Source organism: Crocodylus siamensis, chromosome 1 (assembly GCF_052110815.1).
Source record: "Crocodylus siamensis isolate JL-2025a chromosome 1, ASM5211081v1, whole genome shotgun sequence".
In the NCBI taxonomy this organism is placed as follows: domain Eukaryota; kingdom Metazoa; phylum Chordata; order Crocodylia; family Crocodylidae; genus Crocodylus; species Crocodylus siamensis.
In genome coordinates, this window is record NC_143395.1 from 131780249 (window position 1) to 131807488 (window position 27240).

The window sequence follows — 27240 nt, forward strand, 5'->3', positions numbered from 1 at the left end:
CAGCCAGAGCAGGCTACTCCTGCCACACTAGAGGTCTAGAATATGTTCCTAGGGGTGAATGGAAGGCAGGAAAAGGGAAAATAAAATGAGTCTGGTTATAAAAAACACCTCCCTTTCACACTTCTGCATCCCTCATCACACTTGTATGTAAGCAGAGCTAAGCCTGGCACCATCATTTACTAAAAAGAGAATCAGCTATCGACTACTGGGTGAAATAAGATATTGGAGTCAAGATATGATGGCAGATTTATAGTTTCATTGAACAAGACTGTTTTGGAAACACTCATTGGATTACCTTATAACAGTGACACTTTAATCAGTATATACAGCAGAAGAGCTACTGTTTCTGTTTCTAAGTGTCTGCCACCAAAAAGAGTCAGAGAGCAGTGTTGGCATGAAGTTGAGGCAAACCCTACTTGATTTCCAAAAAGCCTTTGACTTGGTCTCCCATGATGTCCTCATGGTAAAATTGGGGAACTGCAGCTTCTGCAACCTTACAGTCTGATGGCTGGGGAACTGGCTCCATTATTGGACCCAGAGAGTGATTGTTGATGGAACTGAGTCAACATGGCACATGGTGACCAGTGGTGTCCCCCAAGGCTCAGTACTTGGACCAGTACTCTTTAATATATTAATAAATTATCTGAATTGGAGTGTCAGAAGTGGACTGGCTAAGTTCGCAGATGACACCAAATTATGGGGAAGTGCAGTCACGCTAAAGGATAAGCTGGCAATTCAGGCTGACCTGGACAGACTCACAAAGTGGGCGGATCAAAACCTGATGACGTTCAACTTGGAGAAACACAAGGTGCTCCACCTCGTGAGAAAAAACCCACACCATATTTATAGGCTCAACAGTGCTACACTCACTAGCACCATGACCGAAAGAGACTTGGGGGTCATGACTCACCACAAGATGAACATGAGCCACCAATGTGATGCTGCAGGTGGCAAAGCAAATAAAACTCTGGCTTGTATCTACTGATGCATCTCAAGCATGACCCATGAAGTCATTCTTCTGCTTTACTCAGCCTTGGTGAGGCAGCAGCTGGAGTACTGCATCCAATTCTGGGCTCGCACTTTAGAAAGGAAATGGAAAAACTTTAGAGAGCCCAGAGGAGAGCCATGTGCATATTAGAGGTCAAGAGAACAGGCCTTATGGGGAAAGGCTGAGTGGCATGAGATTCTTCAGCCTGGAGAAGCAAAGGCTCAGGGGTGACTTGGTGGCAGCCTATAAGTATATAAGGGGGGGGTGCATCAGGATCTGTTCACCACAGCATCCAAGGGAAGACAAGATCTAATGGTCACAATCTGCTGGAAGACTGTTTTAGTCTGGACATAAGGAACAACTTTTTTACTGTCTGAATCTCCAGAGGCTGGAATCAACTCCCTCAGAAGTGGTGCAAGCACTTACTCTGGATACCTTTAAGAAACACTTGAATGTGTATCTTGCTAGGGTGATCTGACCTCAGCTGACTTCCTGCCCCTTGGACAGGGGGCTGGACCCAATCATCTTGCAAGGTCCTTTCCAGCCCTAATATCTATGAAATCTACTTACTTAGAGTCAGTAGCACATTTTTAATTGATTCATGAGACCAGGTTTTGATCCTCATCAGGTAAGATTATTTATCTAATAAAAGTAAATAATAATACTCTGCACATTCCTTCATCCTTTAAGGGGATGTTAGATGAGTCCTCCAAACACTCCTATGTGTTTTGTAATAGAGTAACAGAATAGCATACAGCTTGATTCTCCCCTATTCCTGAGAGAGTAGGTTGACAGGGAGCTGATATCATCTTCCTGATTCCCCTTTATGCTGTTACCATGTGCTGTGAATTGAGGTCAGTGGCATAACAGATGAGATGACTGGGTACCACGATGCAGTGGCAGTTGTGAGTGTTAAGATAAATACCATTTCATTACTATCTCTTCACCCAAATATTTAGAATTTACTGCAGACAGCGAATTTCTCACCCTCTTGGTCAAGATTTCAGATATGAGTATTATGCTTTCATATTTGTTTCAGGTATATATATATACACCCCAGCAACTAGCATATTTGCTTTGCATTCTGTAAAATGCTTTGAGGAATATTCTAACCAAAATGTGGACATCATTTCTTTATATCTGATCTTAGGAGCTTCATAGACACAGCTCTTCTATCAGGGCATGTTACTGAGGGTTCAAGGAAAATACTGCATAAATAGGTATGCTCAGGGGAAAGGTGTAGGAACAGAAAATCCCCCTGTACATTTAGCATCTAGAAATCCCTTTTTACTGTTCCAGTCTATTAATTGTTAGAAGGGAAAAAAATTAAAGTGATTAAAGCTGCTTTTCTCTGAAGTGTCTGACAGCACTCAAAGGCTTAAGCACCAGCTTACAGTTGATTTCCCTATCTCAACTTTAACTTTTTTCTGCAGGTCATTATCATTTCCAGTGTTTGTGGCAGGCTTGCCAGTAGTACCCCAGCTCTTTGGCTTGAAAGGACTCAGAGTGATTTGTGGGGCATCTCTCCCTCTCCACCAATCAGGAAAGGTAAGGGGATAGGCTTGCCCCGCCCCTACCCAGGCAAAATGAAAAGGCAGACCAGAGGGGGAACAAATCACTCTGAGTCCTTTCAAGCCAACGAAATCAATCCCTCTGCTTTCTGATTGATCCAGTCTCAAACTGGGGGAAGAGCCTCCAGAGGGGATAAAAAGGCAGTGTGCCCAGCAGACAGGCAGCTTTAACGAAGGACAATGAGGAGGGCTGATGAAGAGCTGGTGGAGTTGACCAGCTGGGCGGAGCAGTTGCCCCAGAAGTGCCCAGGGACAGGAGCAGCAAGCGGCTGCATCCCAGCCCTGCCACAGAGGGAGCTGCAGCAACGGTGCACAGGCTGGTGCATGGAGGGTCTGGGAGCGAATGGGACCTCACCCACTACACGGGGCAGGGATGATGGTACACAGGCATGGAGGGTCTGGGTGCAGATGGGACCTCAGCAGCTGCACAAGGTGGTGCAGGTCTCTAAACCTGCATGAGACAGAAAAATGGCCATCAGTGCACAGGACGGTTCACAGGGCTATAGAGCTGAAGTGACCCTGGCAACTGCACACGGCAGCGTGGGTCTCCAACCCTGCACGAGGCAGGAAAAGGGCCTTTGGTGCACAGGAGAGTGCATGGGCAGAGAGTAGGCTGACAGACCAGGAAATCTGCACGAGGCAGCTGGGGGCATTTCACAAAGGGAAGAGACACCTCCCCCCTCCCTCCCCGGAGATGAGTTGGGCCCCAACAGGCCTACAGGGAGTCATGAGTCCCCCTGGAAAGGGATTCCCACAGGGGAGGAGGGCCCACCATGCTATGGGTGATAGAAGGAAAGCCCCCTGACAGGAGGGGGACATTTTGCCTTGGGGTACAGCAAGGGATCCAGGGCTTCTGCTTGCTAAGGGGGTTTCCAGGTTAAGGGGCCCTATCAGTTTAGTAGCCTGAGTGGAGTCCAGGGTGCTCTATTGGGTGAAGGGGTTCCTCACTGGGTTGTCATTTCTTCATGGGGTGCAGCTGTGTGCCACAGTTGCTTCCTGTTCTTTTTCCCCTCTTCTGTGTTGTTGGGATCCCTGAAGTGAACCCTGTGCCTTACATTTTGTATTAAGAGCGTGTTATAAGCTGCCAGGTATTGGTATTTATCATATATAGTGTTTCATGCAAATGTGTTGTATGCCATGTAACCTCTTATACTAATTCTTCACTATTGACGCATCACTGCCAGTCATTTGATTACTGACCCCATCAACTAAGCTCCTGAGCCTCCCCCGCCACACCCCCAAGCCTGTAGGAGGGGCAAGGCTGCAGTCTAACCCAAAGACCACTGGGAACCAGCCCTATGCATGGGTCTGAGGTTTAATCAGAGTGTGTTTGGGTGATTTGTGGGTGTGTGTATGTATGTACGTATGAGTTAATGATTGTAAATTATAAATTCTTTGTTAATATTAAACCTGTACATAGTAAAGATTTACTGAGTGTCCCAGCTCTTTGCTCTTTAGGAAGAAGAGGGAAGCTGCATACAACTAGGCAGCCACACCTTGCACAGTACACCTGCACCTGCTGACCACCCTTCGTTCGGGGAGGGGGTACCTTTCTGCATACCACCCCAGTTACAGGTTAAGCCATGGGGAGGGAAGCAGGTGAGAAATTGAGATAGAAGGGGAGAAAATGTTTCAAATTAGTGAATTAGCGAATACCCTGAAGAGGAGACCAAGGAGACTCTATTATTATACGGAAGACAAAAAAATCTACGTGGCAAATAAAATTTACTTTTACTGGAGACACACCATGAAAAGGCACGGACTTACTCCCAAAATAGGCATGTAAAAAGGAGCTCAGAAGCTCTTGTGTAGATTGGCATATGAGATAGAAGCTCTTAATTTCACGGATACAGACTTAAGTAATTATTGCCTTATTGTCAGAGGCACTGAGCACCCATAACTTAATCAACAAGAACTATGGATATTTAGACCTTCTGAAACAAAGACCAGAAGTAACAATTTTGAATTAACAGCAGTCCACCACTTAGTACAGCTTACAGAAGTTAAATTTGGAACTGATTTATCATTATCCCCCAACCTTTTTCCTTTTGGTGACACCTGGTGTATTTGTCTGGGGCAGGAGTGTCAAACATTCAGCCCATGGGTGGGATCCAGCCCACCAGTCTACTGATGGGATCCTGGAAATTGGGGGCATGGCTAGAATGGGCAGGGCCTGTCACAGAATCCAGAGCCCCTAGGCCCAAGTTGACAAAACCATTGGTGGCAGGAGGGGAAACGAAAGCTGTGCTTATACAGAGTTCCTCAGGCTGCAGCCTTTTGCCTTACCACTGTGGCTGCCATCACTGGCCCCTCTAGTTTTGTCACAGCTGCCAGTGACTCTCTCAACCCTTTCAGTCCTACTACTGACCCTTCCAGTACCACTGTAGGTATCTAAGAGCCTGTGGATACCTTTAGGTACCTAAGAGCTAACCCCTCTGGGTCCCACTGCTGACCCCTCCAGTCCTGCTGTAGCCATTCTATGCCCTGGGCCAGTTCTGTCCCACAAGAATCCCATGCTGTCTGGACCCATCCCAGGACATGGGATGAGTTTGACAGCCCTTGTCTAGGGTATGTCACTCATCAGAAAGCACAATGCAGTGCCATGTTGACATACTCTAGAAAGCTCAGGTACCAGTAGTAGTATAATTGCATTCTGGTAGGCTAATTTACCCTGCATACCTTTTTCAGTAGGGTTCATGTCAATGTACTATGTATTTTTTCAAAATCTGGACTACCTTGGATATTTCTACATGACACAGTGTTGTGCAATGTAGACACACCTTCAGACTGCATGCTATTCAGGAAAGGAGCTTTGTTTTTTTTCATCTGTCTGTTAAGTGCCTAGTCAATTAATGAGAATAATTTAATGACAATGAGGCTCAAAAGTTGTCATTAGCAAAGCTAACCGCACTTTATCATGCATCAGCAGATGCATGACAAATAGAACCAAGGAGGTGATACTTCCCCTCTATGCGGAATTGGTCAGACCGCAGTTGGAGTACTGCATCCGGTTTTGGGCACTGAACTTCAAGAAGGATGTTGATAGACTTGAGAGGGTCCAGAGAAGGGCCACTCATATGGTTAGGGGCTTACAGGACAAGCCCTACAAGGAGAGACTGAGGGACCTGAACCTCTTCAGCCTCTGCAAGAGAAGGAAATTCATTAGGGGGATGCAGGAAGGGATCAGAGATGCTGTGCTCACCAGGGCGCCTCTTGGGGAAACAAGAAAAAATGGTCACAAACTGACAGAGAGCATATTTAGACTAGATATCAGGAAAACACTTCTTCATGGTAAGGGTGGCCAACCTTTGGAATGGGCTTTCAAGAGAGGTGTTGCTCTCCCCTACCTTGGGGATCTTTAAGAGCAGACTGGATTGGTATCTGGCTGGAGTCATCTGAGCCCACTGCTCTTTCCTGCCTAGGCAGGGGGTCAGACTCGATGATCTGTTGAGGTCTCTTCCAACCCTAGTATCTATGAATCTATGCCAGTGCAACTGCCAAGGTGACTTCTATGTAACTGATTCAAATGCAACTCATCTCTCTTACAGACTAAGAAGATTTGTCCCATCTCAAAACAACTTCCCTAGGCACTGAGATTTATGCTGTCAGAAGACGGTCATTTTGGAGAAAGATCAGTTCCCCTTCATCCTCTTCTGCAGTGGCAATGTAGATACTGGGACAGGGTGGGGGGAGGTCTGGCTTTTGGTTGAACCATAGCTTCACTCCCAGTGAGAAGCAGTAACAGCTAGACTAGGAGCCCAGAGATCCTTCCTTATTCCTTATCAGAACAGGAATGTTAATTGCTTTTTGCTCCTACCTATCCTTGTCCTCTCATTCACGCTACAATCAGGGGAAGGTGGTAAACCTCCAGAATATCGCCCATTATAAAAATACGGTAATCTAGTCACTGGAAAGAAAGGAAACTTCACCACAGATGCTACAGAAGTCCATGAAAGGCATAGAAGCACTCTGGAAGGGTTTTATACTATTTAATTATATCCAAAGAGACTATAAATAGGTTCCACTGTATTCGGGGGGGGGGGGGGCATAGGGGTGGAGGGAGCAACAGAATGTGCCCTGAGGACTGCCATGACACCTTCTGTGGACCAACCCACTCCTTCTCCTGCCTCCAAGGGACCAACCTAGTCATTTTCCTGCTCCAGGTCCTCCGTATACTTCCCCTTTCTATCTCTTCTGCCATGCCTCAGTGTTCTTTTTCCTGTAGATTGGGAGGCTGCCCCCGAGTCCTGGAGTGGGCTCCTTGGTCCCGGAGTAGACTCAGTCTCTGGAACTTTCATTTGCTACCAGACCCTTGCTTGCTTTTCTGAAGGGCTCTCATGTACCCAGTCAACGCTACATATACACTGCTGGTAAGATTCGAACTCAGTGGTCACAACTTATGACTGTAGTGGCCCAAACTCAATCCTTAAGGGCTCCAGTCATGACCTCCATCCTCCCCCATAGCCACAACCAAGCCAAACAAGTTGTCACTCTGTTATTCTTCACTCTCCTGTACAGGCTCCAGTCCTTTTCGCTTTGGTCCACAGGTTACTCTGGCTGTAGGCCTTGAGCCTAGGCCCACTTGCTGTGGCCCAGCTTCTTAGCCTCTGCCTCTTTCTCAGGTCTCAGGCTCTAGTTTTTTTTTACTGCTGCTTGCTTCAGTTTCCTTCTTATCCTCTTTCTCTGTCTATAGCATGCTGACTCTGGCAGGGACAAACCTGAACTGCCTCTTTGGTGCCCCTGCATGGCTTCCTAACCACCCAAGAGCCACGAACTGGTCCTCTGGATGTTACTACCCTGATCACAACAAAAGAATGAAGCCCATCAAGGTACTCCCAATACAAAGAACATGAACTAAAATCGTCCCCACCCTGGGTGAACTGAGAACAAAAGGAAGTGGCTTCTTGCCTTTGTATGTCAGGGCTGCCTTTACCATAACTCCTGGCTCTACAACAGCTTGCCTGGGAGATCTTTATTCTTTATTCCTCAGCCAGAGCTCTTATACCACACATCCAGCAAACCCATCCTATCACTTGGCACAAGCACAGTAGTGCCTTATTAGCCCTTTCAGCCCTGCTTGTATTCACTACACCTGTGGCAGGGCTGCTGCTGATTTCTGATAGTCTGTCTCCATTTCCCCAATGGCTGCTTACCACCAAGGGCTTTCCCCTACTGACGTTGTCTGCATTCTTATCCCTTCAGGCCACAGAGACCCTACTCTTAAAAGGCCCTCACAGGCTTTGCTTGTCCCCCAAGCCTTCTCTCAGTAACAGGGCAAGGGGTCCCTGTAACACAGGGGGGAAGGGGAAGAGGGAAAAATACATCAAGGGACTTGGGGATATGAACTGAGTCCCATCCAAATGGCCAGAAAGTTTCTTAGGATAGAATGAATAATTTTATAAAGGTGTTAGAAATGGAGTATTGTTAGAAATGGAGTATTGTTAGAAATGCACAGCTTGCATCTTGCACCCGATAAGAAGGAAACACTGCCAAGGACTTTTTTCCTTTCCCAGCCTTGCCACAGCTTTTCTTATGCTAAATCACAGACTCTCCCCCAGCTTCTCCCTAGCCTTTCTCATGCAGATTACAGAAGCTGGAATTCAACTGACTGTGTCCTTGAAAGGGGGGTGGGGTTTGAACTCTTGGTGACCTATAGTAGTCTCTGAGCATGCTTAATTATCTGATGCATATTTACCTCTCCGCCCTGCATACTTAAGTAGTTAATTATACTATACATGCAATGTATGTAGTGATGTAACCACATGTATGCTTGTATGAAACGGAAGTGAGCTGTAAGAGTTCCTGTTTCTGCACACGTGCCCAGGAGGGAAAAGATAAATACAGCCTGCAAAATTCCTTTGTGGGTTCAGAGTAATCTGAGTTTTTGACTCTGCTCTGACCCTATTTGCAAATACACCTTTTGTGCCATCTAATGAGTGTGTGTCTGTGATTTTTGTGGCCTCCAGAGAAACGAACCGCTTTATGCATCAAAGGAACAAAAATGTGCCCTGAAATGACACAAACCATAATGGGTAAATGAAGTTCAAAAATTTGGATTTAACTGCAAAAACCATTTAGGTAGTAGGTGTGGCAGAATGCCATCTCAGTTTCTCCCCAAACTTTGCTATCAGGCTTTATTACTTATCTGATAATTTGGTTACCATGGTCACTGCAGAGAGCAAGCACCCCTGCCCCTATCTGCTTCAGGTAACCCTGAGTTGTAACCTGAGCTGGATACACTCCTGAGGGAGAAGGGGACCTGCTTCCTCTGGGTATGTGACTGGCCTCACACATCTGGGTGGGGCTTGAACTCCCTATTGTCCTAAGCAATAACACAGGACTGGGAAAGGAGCTAAAGACCCTGCCAGTCTACTTGGCAACCACTGATGCATTTCAAATTGATTGGCTGGCAGCCAACAACCACTGGCCTTCACTGGATCAGGTAAATAAGGTCATCAGGTCCATATACGTTAAAGACCATGCAGGAAGAGGGGCAGCAGCCATGATGAAGACACAGAGAGCAGCTCAGCTCTCTAGCTCTCTCTCTTGAAACACATGGACACACTATGAACTGCCTGCCTCCAGAGAAAGCTCTATCAGCTTCTGGATGATACTTGTGAGTAAGCTCCTTGAAATCTAACCAGATACATCGCTTATAGTAACACAGATGCGTAATCAAAGGCTATCCACCCAACCCATTTGCTCTAAGGTATTTCTCTGATATTGTTCTACCCTGTGCCCTCTTCCAAACCTACTCCTTAAAATCAGCTCTCCTCTGTACCTAGCATGGAAGGCTTACTGGGAGAGGGTCTAGATTATGCCTTAGGCTACCCTTGGTCCAGCTGACTAAGGGAGACCACTATTTGTGCTTCAGACTAAGGGAAGCACCCCAAGTTCGTCCAGTGGGTCAAGTACCCTTCTATAAAGCCTGTGTACTTCATGAGGCACAGAGCCACTAACAGACTGAGACTTGTGAGTGGTAGCAGTGTTACCCCCAGGCTTGGCGGTGTGGTCTAGCAAGGGGGTTGGCCAGATGTGAAGTGCCCCTAGGGAGGCACTTGGAGCCTGGAAGGTGGTCAGGTGCAGTGAGGTGGGTGGCTCAGCACAGGAGCACCACCTACTGGCCTGCCACAGCAGGTATGTGATAGGTCCACAGGACTAGAAAGGCTCTCCTTGGGCATGAGTCCAGGCCCTGGTACTGCTGGCATCAGGTCATATAATTCTCTTCACAGATTTATCAAACTCCGTCTTAAAATTAGTTAGGTGTCTTTGTTCCCCTCACTCCCATCAGAAGGCTATTCCAAAATCTCATTACTCAAATGGGTAGGGACCTTCTTTTAATTTACAGAGGAAATTTATTCATGGCATGCTTATACCTTTTTGTTCCTGTGCTAATGTCATTCTTCAACTTAAAGAGTTCTTTTTACTCCACAACTGGTAAGCATTCTGATGCATTTGTATACAGCAATTATATCTTATATCTTAACTTTTGTCTCTCTAGATGACAATGGGCTTCCCATTTCCCTAATCATTTTAGTAATCCTTTTTTGCACCTACATGAATTTCATTTAATCTGTTTTGAATATGGCTGATCAGAACAGATCACATTGTTCCAGATAAGGTCTCACTAGAGCCTTTTATAATGGCATCAACACTTTTTTTTTGTCTCTACTGGAAATACCATGACTGCTACAAGATTGCATTTCAGTGCTTCATGATGTTGGTGCCTCACAGATATCCTGTGATTGCCAATGTTTTTCCTCCTTAATTATTTGTGATTGAATTCCCGGCTTCTAAAATAAATTCTTATTATCATTGTCTAAGTGTGTGATCTTGCACCTTGTATTCTTACGTTTTAACCCATTCTCAAATATTGTGTTTCTCAAGATCAATTAGTTCTTCCTGTAACTTAGACAACCATATCATAATATCTTTCATAGACCAACTAAGCTCCATCTTAAATATTTGTGCTCAATATTCTTATTGGAAGCCTATTTCAGAACCTCACTCCTCTGGTGGATAGAAACCCTCAGTTTCCAATATAAATTAATTCAGGGCAGTTTATATCCATTTAGGGCAGTTTATATGATTTGTTTGTGTGTCAACACTGGCTTTTAGCTTAAACAACTCTTTTCTATTCTTATTATTTCCCCCCCACTATCAATGTCTGTACGGATAATATAGACAACACTTGCAATAATCCCTCAACCCCTCTGGTTTAACAAATAATTTTCTATGTGGGATTATATCAAGTACTTTATGAAATTCTAGGGAGACTGATTCTACTGCATTTCTTCTGCCTCAAAAACTGGTTATTTTATTGAAATAAAGACATCGAGTTGGTTTATCAAAAGTAAAGAATTTTTAATTTTCACTTATTTTCCATTTCCATATCTTAAAAGTCACCTGATACAGCTTCTATATGGGTGAATCCAGTCTGTACACCTGACCCCTAAACGGTTGTGTAAAGGCAATAAACATTTTAAGCAACAACAGAAAGATGGCCCTCAACCTGATAATCTAGTTCAATATATTTTAAGAAACAATTTCCACTGAAGTTTGAATCCCTTTCCTCTGAGCCAATTCATACACTTCTGTATGAGACCACGATGTGATAGGTGGCAGACATAATCCTAATAACTAGACAATTTGAAAGGATAAGCAAAAGACCAAAAGATACCTGCTACCCTAGCAGTTCCTAAGGTCTGTTTAAATTGACTTCTTTCTTTTGAGACTCGGTGATTTTTAAAATTCTGTTTCCCATACCTCACCCTGAAATACCTTCAGCAAACAGTAAGAAGAAAGCAAAGATCCAAAGAGGTCATAGTTAAACAAGATGATAAGAAATTGGGAGAGAGGAAGAAAGAAGACACATTGTTTGTCAGCTTATTTCTAGCAGAGAAAATAATATGACTCCAAACATATAATCCCACAGACCACTAACAAAAACTCACCATGTCTGATGCCAAAACTAGCACTTGAAAGCTTTAGTTTTACTGATATTGAGACAATAACTGAAAAGTGAAGGGGAAGCACAACTGCACACAGAACTACCAAGGTAAAATGAATGCTCTCTAAAATGTGCTCTTTTTACATAACAGCAAAACACAGATGAAGAGGGCAATCTACCCCAGAAACAGGGTAAATTATCCCACACTGAACTCCATGCTGCTATAAGTGAACTGCTTACTGCAAACTAAGTTGGTTTAAAAGCTGGCCTTGTCATCTCTATGCTATGCTGCAGTCTCTTCAAGTAGGGACTGTGGAGTGTGGTGTCATACAAAGCTGATCACTTTTTCCAGGATTAACACAAAAATAATGTGAGTGGCAAAAAACAAGGTGAGGTGGAAGGGAGAAGGGAATGGGGAGTGCTGGCTCAGGACACTTTGGTTCTTTGAAGGTGCATTGTTCAAAAACTGATCCTGCTAGGTTCTTATGAAGAAAGATCCTATGAGAACACCTAAATAATTAGAAATCAAACCAAAGAGCATGTAAATCTCTCTCTTCTCAGTACTGCCCAGCATTAGATTAAATGCTGCAGAAACTGAGTCCTGCTGGGTTTCCCTGAGAGGTCAGGGACATCCTTCTGACAGCTCCTACTGTGGGAAATTGCTTCCACATTGGAACCAAGTCAGTAGATCACAAAACACTTACTTTGGTTGTTCCCAGGGTGCTTGTATTTTTCTGCACTTGTCCTGCTTTTTTCTTTTGGACTACAGTTATAATAATGGCTTATTGTAATCAATTATAACAAGCAGTTTATGAGAGAATTAGCAGGAGGAAAGAGAAAAATTTGAGGCCAAATGTCATCTCATATGATGTCTTAAGTAATTAGTTCCTATTGCTGATGCCATGCAAATGATCAAGCAATTACCACCCAGATATGCAATCCACTAATTGCTGATAGTGTTGCTACTTAACCTGAAAAACCAAAACAGCTGCTTTTCCCCTTTCCCACCAAGAGAAGAAGTATAAATTCACCATTACCATTAGCACACCGAAGGACCACCAGTCTGCACTCTGCGTGTGCCCTCGCCGGTTGACCACCTCTGGAGCCATGTACTCTATTGTCCCACAGAAAGAATAGGCTCTCTTGTCATGGTCAATAGCCTCTTTGCTTAGACCAAAATCTGGACATATGTTTTAAAAAAAGAGGAATTTGGTCAGCTTTTGATTTACAATCAGAAATGATCAAGTTAAGTTTAAACAGAGCTTTTTTTGTTAATGAGAAAGGAAACAGCTTAAAGCAGGAAGTGAAAAATGTGAAAGCCGTGTTTGTCTACATAATATTTTACATGTACGTAAATGCCAAAATGGAAGCTGGAGGTTGCACAGGACATGGTTATGTGTGAGCAATATTGCCAGCTAGTATATGAACATTGGGGGAAGTTTGCTGTAGAGTGGGTGGTATCATTTTCCCACTTGCTGCTGAAGATATGGCCCTGAGACAGAAAAGAGAATATAAATAAACAGAGTGTTGTTATACAAGCCAGACTGGAGCTGGGCACTGAGATTAACAAATGAATTTTTTCAAATAAAGTGCCATGAATAATATAGTAATCACAACTGGACAAACATGAAGTGATACCCTTATAGTATCACAATGAAACACATGCATCTCCATTCATGACATCTTTTCTAGTCTAACAGTTTGAAAGATTTCATCTGGAACTAGAATTTGTTGTTTGAAGGACTCACGGACTGGAAGGCTGAAGCTGGAAGTCATGTCAGAAGCGCAGTTTTACCTGCAACTTTTTAGCTTAATACAAACTCCCCTACTACATGCAAGTGAAGCATGAAGCAATGACCAGAAGGAAAAGGGCCACCTACTGAACTACCAGTACCACCTCCTGTTACACCCAAATTTCTCTTGCAACATTGTCCAAACAGTGACCCAAGATCACAGCTTGAGGGAAAGTGACACATGGAACACAGTACAGTGGATTGGCAGGCTTGTAGAAATAAAGTTGCAGTAACCACACACTGCTCTTTCCATACCTGTAATCTTAATGTGGCCCTCTTCATCCAGGAGGATGCTGGAAAGCAAATGAGAGAAAAACAGGATTAGGAAGATGCATGGTATACTTTAGAAACAAACATTTTTTTTTAAAAAAGGCAAGTAAGTAAATATATAAAAATCAGATACATGCATAGTGGCCTATATTTTTAGTTCCAAGTTAAAAAAAAAAAAAAAGATTATCTGGAGTTCCTTTGCCTAAAACATGAATAACCTGTAAGGGCTGCACAAAGAGCCTCAATGATACACTGAAATACCCTGAACATTTGGTTGGGAATTTCCAGTCCATGTAAATTAAGCCCAGAAGGTGCATCTACACATGCACTTTACTGTGGAATTGACTAATTAACTTCACAGTAAAGTGTCACTGTCTACACGTGCACTGGTATCTTATGGCAGAGTAATTAAGTAAAACGAAACGCGTGTGTGGACAGTGACAGGGGCTGAGTGGGGCACAAGGAAGCAAAAGTGTGGGGACTGCCTGTACACGGCTGTGCACTTTAGCACTACTGTGCCCCAGTCAACCCCTCCACAGCTTGACACCACCACCTAGATTTCAGGGCTGACCCCCTGAGCCTGCTGCCAGCCCAGGGCTGTTCTGCCCCAGCTCAAACTGCTGCTGTCTAGGGAACATGTGCAAATACTGCACCTGGGAGCAGGTGACTCTGGCTGAAACAGCTCTAGAGTTTATTATGTCTCATTAACTGAATGTGCAGCTGCACCCAGAAAGACCCAAGGTCTGCAGAAACAGACTCTCAGTCTCTCCTTCCAGTTGCTCTTGTGCTCTAATTTGTTGTGGCTGGACTGCTATTCTAATAGTTTATGGGTAATTTAGGCAACTCTACACTAATCTGCAGGTGCTTTACAACTACAATGTAGTCATGTCCCAGGAAGTTCAGAGTAAGTGGACTTTCCCTCTCTTTAAGATCAGATGTGTCCCATGAGAGTTCCCCACCCACTTTTTTGGTATATCATTACTAAATGTCAAACAAACAAAAACTAAAAAGACATACATATTTCCATGAATAAATAAAACAATTTGGATTTAAGGCAGTTATTGTCAATACTCTCAATGCTGCAGCTATTTAAGAGAAGATGTTTTTATCAAGTAGGATTTAGGGAACAGATAGATCTTATGGGCACAGTGCAATAGATCAGTAAAAGGAGGGTACCATATAATACCAAAGAATGGAGGGAAATATTTTTTCTACATTGGTCCCAAATATTTTTTTAAATTTTCCCATTAAAACAAAAACCTAGAAAAAATGGTGGAGGGAGGCCATAGTTTTGGAGAGTTTTAAACTTAAAATTAAAGTAACTTTGGAGCCAAAATGTCATATTTCAATTGAAAGATGAAAGGAAAATCAAAACATTTTGTTTAAAAATGATTAAATAAGTAGGCTAAGTACAGACAGTCAAAAATCCTGAGGCTGAATTAATTCAATCTTTACAGGTTAGTCTAAGTTGCATAAATTGAACTGATGAGCAAGTGAACAGATATTCACTTTTGGTTCCAGAAATGCAGCCACATGTCTTCCGTGGCCCAGGAGAGAAGCCTGTGGATGCTAGAGCATGTCACCCTGCTGGGTCAAGGCTATCCCACCTACCCTGTGAGAGGGATTGCAGGGGAGGTACAAAGCCTCCTGGGATGCTAGGGAACTATGAGTTAACTTGAATCTGGAGGGAATCTGGAACAGAAGTTCAATAAACTGATTTGACCTAAGTCAGTTAAGTCTGACACTACATCCATTCAGGTTTATCTTAAACCAGTTTCAGTCATTTTGAAAGTAGGTTATACGCACTGAATTTCTGTTGTTTTACAGATTTGAACTGGTTTCTGATCATTTATAGTGGTTTATGTGTTATTTTTGTCCCTAGCCATAGAGTTCAACTTTTCCCATTGTTTTTTTTTCATTTTTCTCAGTTGAAAATTTAATTGGATGAATTGGAAATGAACTTTCAGAATACTTCAACCAGCCCAAATACTCATTTCTGATGGGAAAGCATTACTCACATTGCTCCACTCTAATCCTATTCCCTTGAGCCTCATCTGTCGATAAACACAGTTAATACTGTACCATTTATGCATACCTTAGGAGTTCCAGACTCAAGAAATAAATGTTTCCATCTTGAAGAGAGGTATTGCAAAAAAGGATTCATTTAGGTTGTGTTGCTTTCTAACTTACCTTTACAGCATGAAAAGTGTAACAGAGTATTTCATCTAATTGCTGACTCACTTCCTGGAAAAGATTTAATTGGTAGTTCCTGATTGCCTCTGGTTTTTAAAGATGTCTTCCTGCTCTTTTCATGCTATTAGGGATGTTTTTCCCAGTATCCCAGTCATATTCCATCATGAAGTCCAGTCACCCAGGCACCTAAACTTTCTTTCCAGTCCAGCTAAATCATTTTTTGCTACCTGCCCACATTTAGTATATAATGTTTGTGTGTATTGTTTAGCAGGTATTTTCATCAGTGAAGATAACTTTCTCCCAGCAATGTGTAATATAATTTCTATTTATAGGCAATTGTGAAATATTTCAGTATTCCAAACAGATTTGTGAAGAAAAAGTGGAGAGGCTTTTTGTTTTTTTTAAAATGTATTCTGGTATAGGAAACCAGTGCACAGCTGTATAGACTTTTGTGTGTTTTCTGGCAGAACGGAGGTAACAAATGTAAAAATTTAGTCTTGCAGCTGATCTCAGGGGTACATACATTTTTCCCATGCTGACACTGTTTCAGAGGGACATTATGCCCTTTTTGTGATAATTTTTCCTGGTCACCTTAATTTTTAACTTGGAAACAGGAACAAATGAGGTAGACTTGTGACTTGGAGTAATTTTTCAGTATAATATGTTTGTTGCCCTAATGAGATTGGTATCCTTTTAATCAACAACCAGATGAAATGGGTTTCCCTTTTCAAGCCCGTTAAGTGTGGAGTGTGCTATGCTATCTGGCTTTATACTCTGAGACATTCAGATCACCCTAACACATATATTTAAAAGACAGCATAATAGAAGCAAAACTGATAGATTAGCATGTACTAGCATTAGCATCTTACTCCAGTAAGATGTTGTCTTTTCACTGAAATACAATTAAAAACGGGTGATCGTCTGCAGTGCTATTGCAGGCAGGGAACAGGCTTTTACCGTGTATAATTCAATAATAAAGGCTAACAGCTGAGTCACTATTATTTGTTCAATAATTAAAGCTGCTTCTCCTCCACACTCCCTCCCACGTCCTTGAGGCAGCATGATTTTTGAATCTAGCAGTGTACCAGGCATATTTAAACATGCCCTAGTGACTGCTTCCTTTCAAGAGGATCCCATTTTAAGTATAAAATAGAGTCTTAAGCCCCAACATCCATGTGATTTACCAAGAAGCACACATGCAGTAATCACAGAGTTTTGACCCTGAGAATAAAAAAAAAAAAATTCCCCCTGCTATCCCCTCCTTCCCCTGAAAATTTTGCCCTGAAGCCCAGGGCAAACCTTCCATAATAGAAATGCAAGGTTGTGAGCTCTGTAGTGATTCCAGGCATGCTACCCTGCAGAGCAGGGCAGCAAGACCACCCTTATGTTCTCACCAGAGACATCAACAGTATGCAGCTGATTTTGTACTGTAACACGCATGCTACTTTTTGCTTACATGACCCATGGCTTTCATATTCCCATGTCTCTTGAATAGTACACAGCAATAGTTTGGAACTAATGTTAAAACAGCAGCCAGGCTGGCTGCACTGTCAAGGATGAACAGGGGGAAAAATATGCAGTGGACTGTTTGACAATGGTGCCCTTGTCCTCACACATATTTTAATAAAAATGAACAAAACTGTTTTTTGGTGTCAAAGGAGGAAGAGAAAGGATAGAATATGGTAATCTAATGGCATAAACCACTGAAGTTAGAATTTTACCGGGCCATCTGAATTGTTTTTTGTGACTTATAGTACTGTGGCATAATCAATATGAGAAATTAAATACCAGTTGCAGCAACACATTGTATAGCCCTTTGTCTCCGTTTTCAAGACTCCTGTAAATCCTACAACTTTAAGGCATGGTACCATGGTTTTATTTAACAGTGGGTGTATCTACATGTGCAATTAATGTGGCTTGATAAACTCCAGTGCTGTTTGTGCTGAGGTCAACTGTTCTCAGGCGTAGGATTTCACAGTGTCCCCAAAACCACAGTAGTTTGAGCTGGGGTAGAACAGCCCTGGGCTGGCAGCAGGCTTAGGGGGTCAGCCCTGGGAACTGGGTGGCAGTTTTGGGTAGCAGAGTTGGGACAGACATTACACAGAAAGGGCGCATCCTCATGAGTGCGCATGTGCATCCTGCAGTGTCTTAAAGCCTTTGAGACACTGCAAGAAGCGCATGTGGGAATGAAAAAAACATTCCCTGCCTTGGGAGCAAAATCAGACCCCGGGATATCCAGGGGTCAAAAAAACTGCAGGGGAAAAAAGTGGGGCATGGCACAGTTTCAGGTTGTGCCCTGAGGCAACCAGAGGCTTGGTCCTCCATGGAGACACTCTGGTAGCCAGCCAGAGCATCTCTATGGCTAGCCCTCGCCCTGGTGCTGAAGCATGCTGTCTGCCTGGGCAGGGAGCTGAACTGGGCTTCTACCGGTAAGTAGGGGATGGGAGGGTAGAGAAGGGGACCATGGGACCATGGGAGGACCCCGCTGGCCCCCCCAGCCCCCTGATCACTGCTCTGTCTGGGGCCATCCCCCACCTGCCCCCCGACCTCCCCGATGGCTTCCCCACCCAGCCCATTCCCCTGCCTGCCCCCCCCAGCCCCTCTGATCACTGCTGCACCTAGCCTCATTTCTTGCTTGCCCCCCAGCCCCGCCCGATGGCTGCCCCACCCAGCCCCATTCCCTGGTTGCCCCCTCAGCCCCCACTGATGGCTATCCTGCCCAGCCCCAGCATCTCAGCAATTAAAAAAAAAAAAGCCCGCATTCACCAGCAGTAGCAGCTGCCGTTGGGGTCACTGGGACCTCGTGGCGGAGCCTGCCCCCATGCAGCATGGGGCTGGGTTACAGCTGCAGCAGCCTCAGCTGCCTGACAGTGCGCAGAGCTGCACAATGCCCTGGCCACACCCACGCAATGGGGCAGTGGCAGTGTGGGTGCCAGGCAGCTGGGGCTGAGCCCTGCTGCCCTGCACTGCATGGGGGGGCTATGCCATGAGGCACTGCAGGGGAGGTGGTAGCCCCTGCAGGGGCTCTGTGCTGCCTGGTGGGGGGGAGGGGCTGTGGCCCCTGTGGGGGGCAGCAAAACAGATAGGTATTTAGAATTCATTTTATTATGATGATAGAGACAGTGGTAGGCTTCCAAATTGCTTCAACACTGTAGATATACCAATAAAACATTGCCCAACTGATTGCTGTCTCTCACTCCCTCTGTATATAGTGGTCTTTTGTTTTACAGAGTGACTTTGGGATTTTTTTTATCAGGGATTTTTCAGTTTTCAAATAGGAAACACCAGAATTCCTGCTGGGAGGCAAGTGGCAGGACCCAGGCAGAAGACCCTGCTCAGATTTGGCACCTTGGACCCAGCTGGAGGTGACTGACCTCCTGGATAACTGGGGCCAGGAGGACATGCTTCGACAGGTCAAAGCAGGCCACCACATTGGGAACATCTTCTGGGCGACAGCTGCCCAGATGGCTGGGCAGGGGGCACACATAGCAGTAGTGCCACACAAAGGCCAACTCTGCAGCCACAGCTCACTGGCAGCTGGCCCAGAGTGGCAGATGCCTCTACTGACTGTGCAGCCCCATCCGGGTCTGGCAGGTCACAGCCAGGCAGCAGCCCTCACTGCCAGACTGCTGCAGTGGGTAGATGGTGCAGGGAACTCTCAGGGCTGCTTCAGCAGTCCAGCTGGCACAAGGGGTAGTGTCCACAGGTACCAGTTGGCTGGGCCCCAGAAGCTCCTGAGAACAAACAGGCCTGAGCTACTTGACAGGGCAGCTTTCTACACTGCTGGGGACAGCACAGGTGCTGGCCCTAGGCTCTAGCTCCCCCTGGCTGCAGATCCAGGAGGAGCCAGGCAGGGTTATTTTGCCCCACACCAAAGTGCATGTCCAGGCACATGCGCTCAGGCAAAAAGCCCCAGTTTAAATTTGCACCTTTTCTATTTGAGCTGCTGCAAGTGCATGTGCTTGCATGTATGGACATGCCCAGACCAATTTAAGTGATCAGAAACTAGTTTAAATCTGTAACTGAACAGATGTTCAGTGCACATAAACCAGTTTGAAAATGGCTGAAACCAGTTTGAGATACACCTGGTTGAATGTAGTATCAGACTTAACTGATTTGGCACAAACCAGTTTATGCCATGTCTGTCCCAAACCCCTTGCTGGTTTAAGCTAAACCAGATACCCCCAGCATCCCGACATGCTCTCTGGGCTGGGCAGGTTCTATGCTTCACAGCAGCGCTGGTCCCTTCCCTCTGCTTTTCCCTGTGCCCCCTTCTCCCACTCACCACTTGCTGCTTAAGCAAAGATCCCTTCCTCACCTCTCCCACAGCATGGACAGTAACCAGCATGCGGTCTGCTAGCTAATGCTGTGTAAGGCAGAAAGGGCAATGTCTCCTTAGGGCTTTTTGGAGGTAATTAACAGCTCAAATGTTAATGTCCCTGCATTCCTTCCTTCCCAAGAGCTTGTAATAAGCTAGGCTTTGTTTTCTGATGGAGTGTTAAATGCTGATAACAGAGTTGATAAATGCTCTGCTATCAAGAAAGGGGAGGGAAACCCCTTTCTAATCACAGTGTCCTAACAGGACATGGTCATGGTCCTCTGAGCTCCCTGTAAAAGGAAAGGGAGAGCTGCTCTAGCGTCCCCCAGCTTCTAGCCTGAGCTACTGCAGGCATGTGCCAGCATTTCTGGGATGTCTGTCTGGGTTACAAACTGATTTAGCCTAGCCAGGTTAGACTAACCTGCAAAGATTGAATCAATTCAGCTTCAGGTTTTTTGAATGCTTGTCCCTAGCTTAGAAGGGCTGGCTGGGGTACAAGAGTGCTAAAGTATAGAGCCATGCAGCAGGCAGCCCCCACCACTTTAGCACCCTCATGCCCCAGCCAACCCGTTACCATTTACACATGCATTTTAGTGGAGTAAGTAACTGTGCCATAAGATAGTACAGTCCCTAACTACTATCTTACAGTAGAATTAATTAGTTTAAAGAGTCCTAAAACTGGCACACATGTAGAGAGTAATGCTTTACTGCACACTAAACAATCAACTTTGCAGTAAAGGGCATGTGTAGATGCACCCGACTGAGGAAAACAAGAAGGAACTTAGCTTGAAATTTCTTAATATCTGTCACTGAGCATCTGAAGGGTTTATTTTTGTAGAACAAATAAGCTGCTTTTTTCCACAGAGAATCTGAATCCTCTACACGGAAACTTTTTTGTAAATCAAATGAGACATCTGGTAATTCCTGATGTCTCTGACCTCAAGACAACATTATCACATGTGCACAACTTTCTAAAAAAAGTTCCTTACCAAGTCAGCAATACTATTTTGATGAAAGAATTGAGTAAAATATTTCTTACAGTGTAAAACATTAGTACTCTTTGCTTATGAACAAATGTACTTGGGATACAAAGTGCAAACAATCTATGACTAGAAGGAAATATTACTCAATTAATCAACTTTTGGTAAGTTAGTAAAGCAGCCACCATAACTGACACTAATTATGCTGTCAACATTCAGTAGATCTTATCAGTGACTGTGGAAAAAAGCTGCTTCTTTCATTGTTACCTTCGTTTCCTCTTTCCTTGCCGTACCATTGTTATAGTTCCTTTTTATCCTGTGGTGACCAATCAGAGCATCTGTCCCAGCACCAGAATGACAGTCCCTAAAGCTCCCGCGCTGTGGCACCAACAGAACAAGTGTAGGGAACTAGCAGTGGCAGAAGCAGCAGTAGCCAGAGTGAGGGGAGCATCCAGGATCAGGTACAGCAATTTTATACCAAGGTAACTGTCCACAGTGGAGGTGTCATCTGGTTTACCTATTTTCTGGCACACTTAAAGCTGTACTGACTTTTGTGCATAAATAGGGCCTTAGGAACACTGATAACATCAAAAGGACTCCTTCTATAGCTTTTATTAGTTGCATGCTTTCATGTTCATTTATAATGGGAGAAGCTTATAGCATGCTCTGTGATTAAGGTTGCCTGACACCCCCTTGTAGGACCTTGTTTCACCTTGCTTATAACTGTGTGAAACTGTAATACCTGGGGTTGAAATTTCCCTACTGGGCATCTGACTTAGGCTGAGTATGTGCACGTGTGTGTCTGTGTGCAGGCCCATGCAAGTATGTATACAAATTTCAGCCTAAAAAGGTTCAGCCATTTTCAAGAATGAGACTAAGGAAAATAAAACAAAACATAACATAACATTTTGTCCGCGTTAGAAGATTCTGGTTAGAAGATTGCCCTTCCAATGCTCCAGAATCTCCGTGTTTTGGAGCAATGATTTGTCAGTTGGCAGTGACTGGTGTCTGCATCTGGTATCTGCTTTTCGGTATCTCTGAAAAATCCATCCCATTTTGGCCAAGTTAGGAACCTTTGAAAAACTGCAACAGCCATACGTTCAAGAGCACCTGCACAGGGTGGGTGGAGAGTGTTGGCAGCTCTTGGCTGCCTGCACTCTCCCACCACAAAGCAGATGTTCACTGCTAAACAGTAGCACAAATTAATACCATCTTTGTCACAGCCACAGATTTGAGCACTTGTGGCCCAGCAAGGGGCATACACATGTGCTTGCTCAGCCTTTGTGCCACCATACCATTTTTTATGGTGGCACAAAGGTGACAAAAGGTGATATCTATTCCATCCTCTGATTACTGATCTTCTTCACTGTGCTGTCAGCAATGACTTATGAACTCCCTGGCAAAAGTGTCTGGTGGCCTCTAGTACTGGTCCACTATCCCTGCTATCAGTTATTCCAACAGCTCACATATCAGAGGTCTGTTGTGTGAATCTAAAGGTACCAACCCTGCAGAAAGACTAGGTGGGTACCAATACCAAGGCATACATGCTGGAATTTTGTGTTTTCCCAGCTGTTTTCAGGAGGGGAGGGGAGAATATGCCTGACCAGTGTGAAATAGAACAACAGAAGCTGGCTGGAAAATTGCGCACTACAGCTAAATTCAAAGAACATTAAGAGCACGAAGTCAAGCATTCCAAAGTAAGGAAATGCAAGATTTAAAGTAGCCAGGATTACTTTAGTTTGTCCCCTTTGCATATATGCATCATGATTCAATCTTCAATTACATGATCATATATTATTTTGTATACAAGTTCCACTCAGTTCACAGGATTGAGAGTATTCAAGGAATTATCAGGGTTGTACAGTGCTGGATGCTGTTGTTTGTAGGAACCCTGCCTCATTTGCTGTACAAGTTGGACAGTGTGCAGTGAATAAGGCAAAGGACTGTAGGTAGATAAAGAATGGTCTCATATTCAAGGCAATTGAGTTTGTAGAACCATCAAAGTATAGAAAATTAGGGTTGGAAGGGATGTCAGGAGCTCATCTAGTCCAACCCACAAACCTCCAAATCTGTCCTGAAGAACTGCTGCTCCTTCAGAGTTTTATGTGATAGTAAGTCGCTTATACCAGCCTTTTTTTTTTTAAACAAATGGTCACTAGTTGATCACTAATTGTTCACTAACTCATCAGTTTCTAACTGGCTGGGGTGCTGAGCCCTCACAACTACAATAAAAATCAATGGAACATGTACTCCAAGGATATGAAGTGCTATAGCAGGGGTAGGCAATTATTTCAGGAGGAGGGCTTACTGAGTTTTGGCAAGCCATTGAGGGCCCCATGACAGGCAGCCAGGGGCAGATAAATATTAATTTTCTAAATTTTTCAGGGGCCCCGCAAGCCAGATAGAATGGCGTGGCGGGCTGCATCCAGTCTGCAGGCCACATTTTGCCCACCCCTGTGCTATAGAATGCTAAGAATTCTGAAAAAAATCAGCCTCAAACTGCAAGAGGCAAGGATTTTTGTGGCTGATATCTTTTACTGGACCAAATGCATCATTGGGATAGACTTGGACAAGCTTTCAAAAGTGGTGAACTCTTCTTCCGGTCTGCACTGCATTAAAAGTCTTGTCTAAGTTGATCCCAACGATGCAGTTGGTCAAATAAAATATATCACCCACAAAAATCCTTGTGTCGCACATATTTCCAGGATCATCACAGCTACCGCATCACTCCAACACTACAGTTCTCAAACTTGGTGCCTAAAATTAATGGATACTTTTGACCTCTATCCCTCTATGGCCAGTTTTTATTTATTTATTTTTTTAAATCACTGACATAGATCAACAAACTTTATTACTCCTTAACTATTTTGTTATATGGAGTTAAAGTAGGATTATTTCAGGTGTTGGTCTGAAGCAGGAGGAGATAAAGAATATGTCAGCTATCAAGAGAAAGAAAAGCATCAAAGTGAACTCTAGCATATGATTCCCAGTAAAAACATTCAGAAACAGCAATTAAATGTACTGTATTTATTTACTAGCTTCTCTATGATGCTCATGACTGTAGTTTTCAATTTCAACGCGAACAAATTAATCCTCTAACAAAACTGCATAAAAGAGTTGCTGGCAGAGAGCAGTATAAAAGCATGTGGCATTTATAGTTATAGGATGACAGATGTTCTCTTATTTTGATGTTATGTAATAAAGCAATACACATATTCTTTTATTACTCTAATTCAGTGGGTGGTTTTCTGCATTTGATGAAATATCTGGTTCTTAGTTTCAGTCACTTAAACAAAAATTACTGGAAGTTTTAGTCATCTGTGAAATGGTCTTTTGTCCAAATGACTAAGAGTTTCAATCATGTCAGTCTAATGGTTTACCAAAATGAAAGTAACATATACATGAAATTGCAACTAAAGTTTATCTTACATTGTGTTTTCTTTGTGGATATTTTTTTCCTTTCTTCACCTCCTCACACCTACAAAACCCAGCTTCCAGTACTATTGATCTCTTGTTTCTTTCAGAAACTGAAAAAACTAATCACACACTTTTCTAAAGAAATAATTGCATATCATTGAAATTACATGCCATTAAAGGGAAAAACATTGCCATGTTATAGTTCATAGAATCATAGAAAATAAGGGTTGGAAGGGACCTCAGGAGGTCATCTAGTCCAACCTCCTGCTCAAAGCACAACCATCCCCAACCAGATCATCCCAACCAAGGCTTTATCTAGCTGGGTCTTAAAAACTGCCAAGGATAGGGAGTCCACAGCCTCTCTGGGTAACCTGTTCCAGTATTTTACTGCCCTCCTAGTGAGAAAGTTCTTCCTAATATCTAACCTAAACTTCCCCTGCTGCAACTTGAGACCAACTGATCCTTCTGTCATCTGCCATCAGTGAGAACAGCTAGCTCCAGCCTCTTCTGAACCCCACTTCAGCTACTTGAAGTCTTCAATTACATCCCCTCTCAGTTTTCTCTTCTCCAGACCAAATAAGCCCAGTTCCCTCATCCTCTGCTCATAGTGATGTGCCCCAGCCCCCTAGCCATTTTTGTTGTCCTCTGCTAGACTCTCCACAATTAGTCCACATCATTTCTGCAGTGGGGAGCCCAGAACTGGACACACTACTCCAGTGCTGAACAGAGGTGAATAATCACTTCCCTCAATCTGCTGGCAACACTCCTACTAATGCAGCCCAATATGCTGTTAGCCTTTTTGGCAACAAGGGCACACTGCTGAGTAATATTCTGCTTACTGTCCACTGTAACCCCCAGCTCCTTTTCTGCAGAGCTGCTGCTTAGCCAGTCTGCCCCCAGCTTCTACCAGTGCATGGGATTGGTCTGTCCTAAATGCAGAACTTTACACTTGTCTTTGTTGAACCACATGAGTTTTCTTTTGGCCCAATCCTCCAATCTGTTGAGGTCTCTCTGAATCTTAACCCTACTCTTCAGTGCATCTCCCAGTCCCCACAACTTGGTGTCATCTGCAAACTTGCTGAGGGTGCACTACTTCCCATTTTCCAGGTCACTGATGAAAATGTTGAACAAAACCAGCCCCAGGACAAACCCCTGAGGAACTCCACCTGATACCATCTGCCAATTAAACATTGAGCCATTGACAACTACTCTCTGAGCCTGATGATCCAGCCAGTTTTCTATCCACTTTACCATCCATTCATCCAACCTGTACTTACTTAGCTTTCAGATGAGAATGTTGTGTGAGACCATATCAAAAGCCTTGCTAAAATCAAGGTATATCACATCCACTCATCTCTCCATATCCACAGAGCCAGTCATTCAAATATAATAAAGGGCTTAGTCTGTTTGGCTGTGTGTCTGTCTGTTCATAACGTTTTTGGTCAACTGGGCATGTGCTGCCAAGAGGGTGGGTGGCAATTGACTGGGGAAGATGGTGATTTGCTGAGAAGGCAGAGACGGAGGTGGGCAGGGGTGGAGATGGGCATGCATGCACCCAACAGCTGGCAGGGAGGGGGAGGCATTGGGGATGGAGGGGAGTAGGGAGGGGAGGGGAGGCAGGGAGGTGGGGGGAAAGATGTGGGAGCAGGTCTGGGGAGGGAGCCCCCGTGCCGGTGGTTGGAGGAGGAGGCAGTGATGGTGCAGGGAGTGTTTACATGGCTGGTCCCAAAGGGTAAGCAGTGGGCGGCCATGTAGACACTCCATTATTTAAAATCCATCATTCATGATGAGCAATTGGCTAGTCTAATCATAAAGGCAATCAGAGTGATCAGGCTTGACTTGCCCAAGGTGAATCCATGCCAAGTGTTCCTGATCACCTTCTCCTCCAAGTGCTTAGAATTAGATTCCTTGAGGATCTGCTCCATGATTTTTCCAGGGACGGAGGTGAGGCTAATGAGTCCTCCTTCTTCCCTTTCTTAAAGATAGGCACTATATTTGCCCTTTTTCAGTCATCCGGGTCCTCTCCTGATTGCAATGAGTTCTCAAAGATGATAGCCAGAGTCAATTCCCTCAGCCAATTCCCTCAGCATCCTCAGGTGCAATCCCATGGACTTGTTCGTGTCCAGCTTTTCTAAATAGTCCCTAACCTATTCTTTTGCCACTTTTGACTACTCACCTGTTTCCCAAGCTGTGCTGCTAGGTGCAGTAGCTTGGGAGCTGACCTTGCCTGTAAAGACTGAAGTGAAAAAGGCATTGAGCCTTTAAGCCTTGAGCCTTTTTTGTATTCTCTGTCACTAGGTTGCCTCCCCCATTCAGTAAGGGACCCATACTTTCCCTGACATACATGTAGAAATCCTTCTTGATACCTTTTACATCCCTTGCTAGATGCAACTCCAACTGCGCTTTCACCTCCCTGACTTTATCTTTGTGTGCCACCGCAATGCTCTTACGCTCCTTCTTAGTTGTTTCTCCACGTTTCTACTTCTTATAATCTTCCTTTTTGTCATTTATCTCACTGAAGAGTTCCCTGCAAAGACAAGCTGGTTTTCTGCAATACTTGCTATTCTTCCTGCACATTAGGATGGTTTGTTCCTATGCCCTCAGTATGGCTTCTTTAAAGTACAGCCAGCTCTCTTGGCCTCCTCTTCCCCTCAGACTGGCTTCTCAGGTGATTCTACCCATGAGTTCCCCGAGTGAGTCAAAGTCTGCTTTTCTGAAGTCCAGGGTCCTTATTCTGTTGCACTCCATCCTTCCTTCCTT

The 27240-nt window shown here is 44.2% G+C and overlaps 1 protein-coding gene across 1 annotated transcript in view; it reads right to left on the minus strand.

Moving 5' to 3' along the window:
- RPS6KA2 (ribosomal protein S6 kinase A2) overlaps window positions 1-27240 on the minus strand; it is a 278994-nt gene that overhangs the window by 97504 nt on the left and 154250 nt on the right. Inside the window, exons 7-8 of the mRNA XM_090042839.1 lie at window positions 13558-13595; window positions 12547-12689 (exon numbers count right to left, since the gene is read on the minus strand). Coding sequence (XP_089898965.1) covers window positions 12547-12689; window positions 13558-13595 — 181 coding nt within the window. The remainder of the gene's footprint in view (window positions 1-12546; window positions 12690-13557; window positions 13596-27240) is intronic.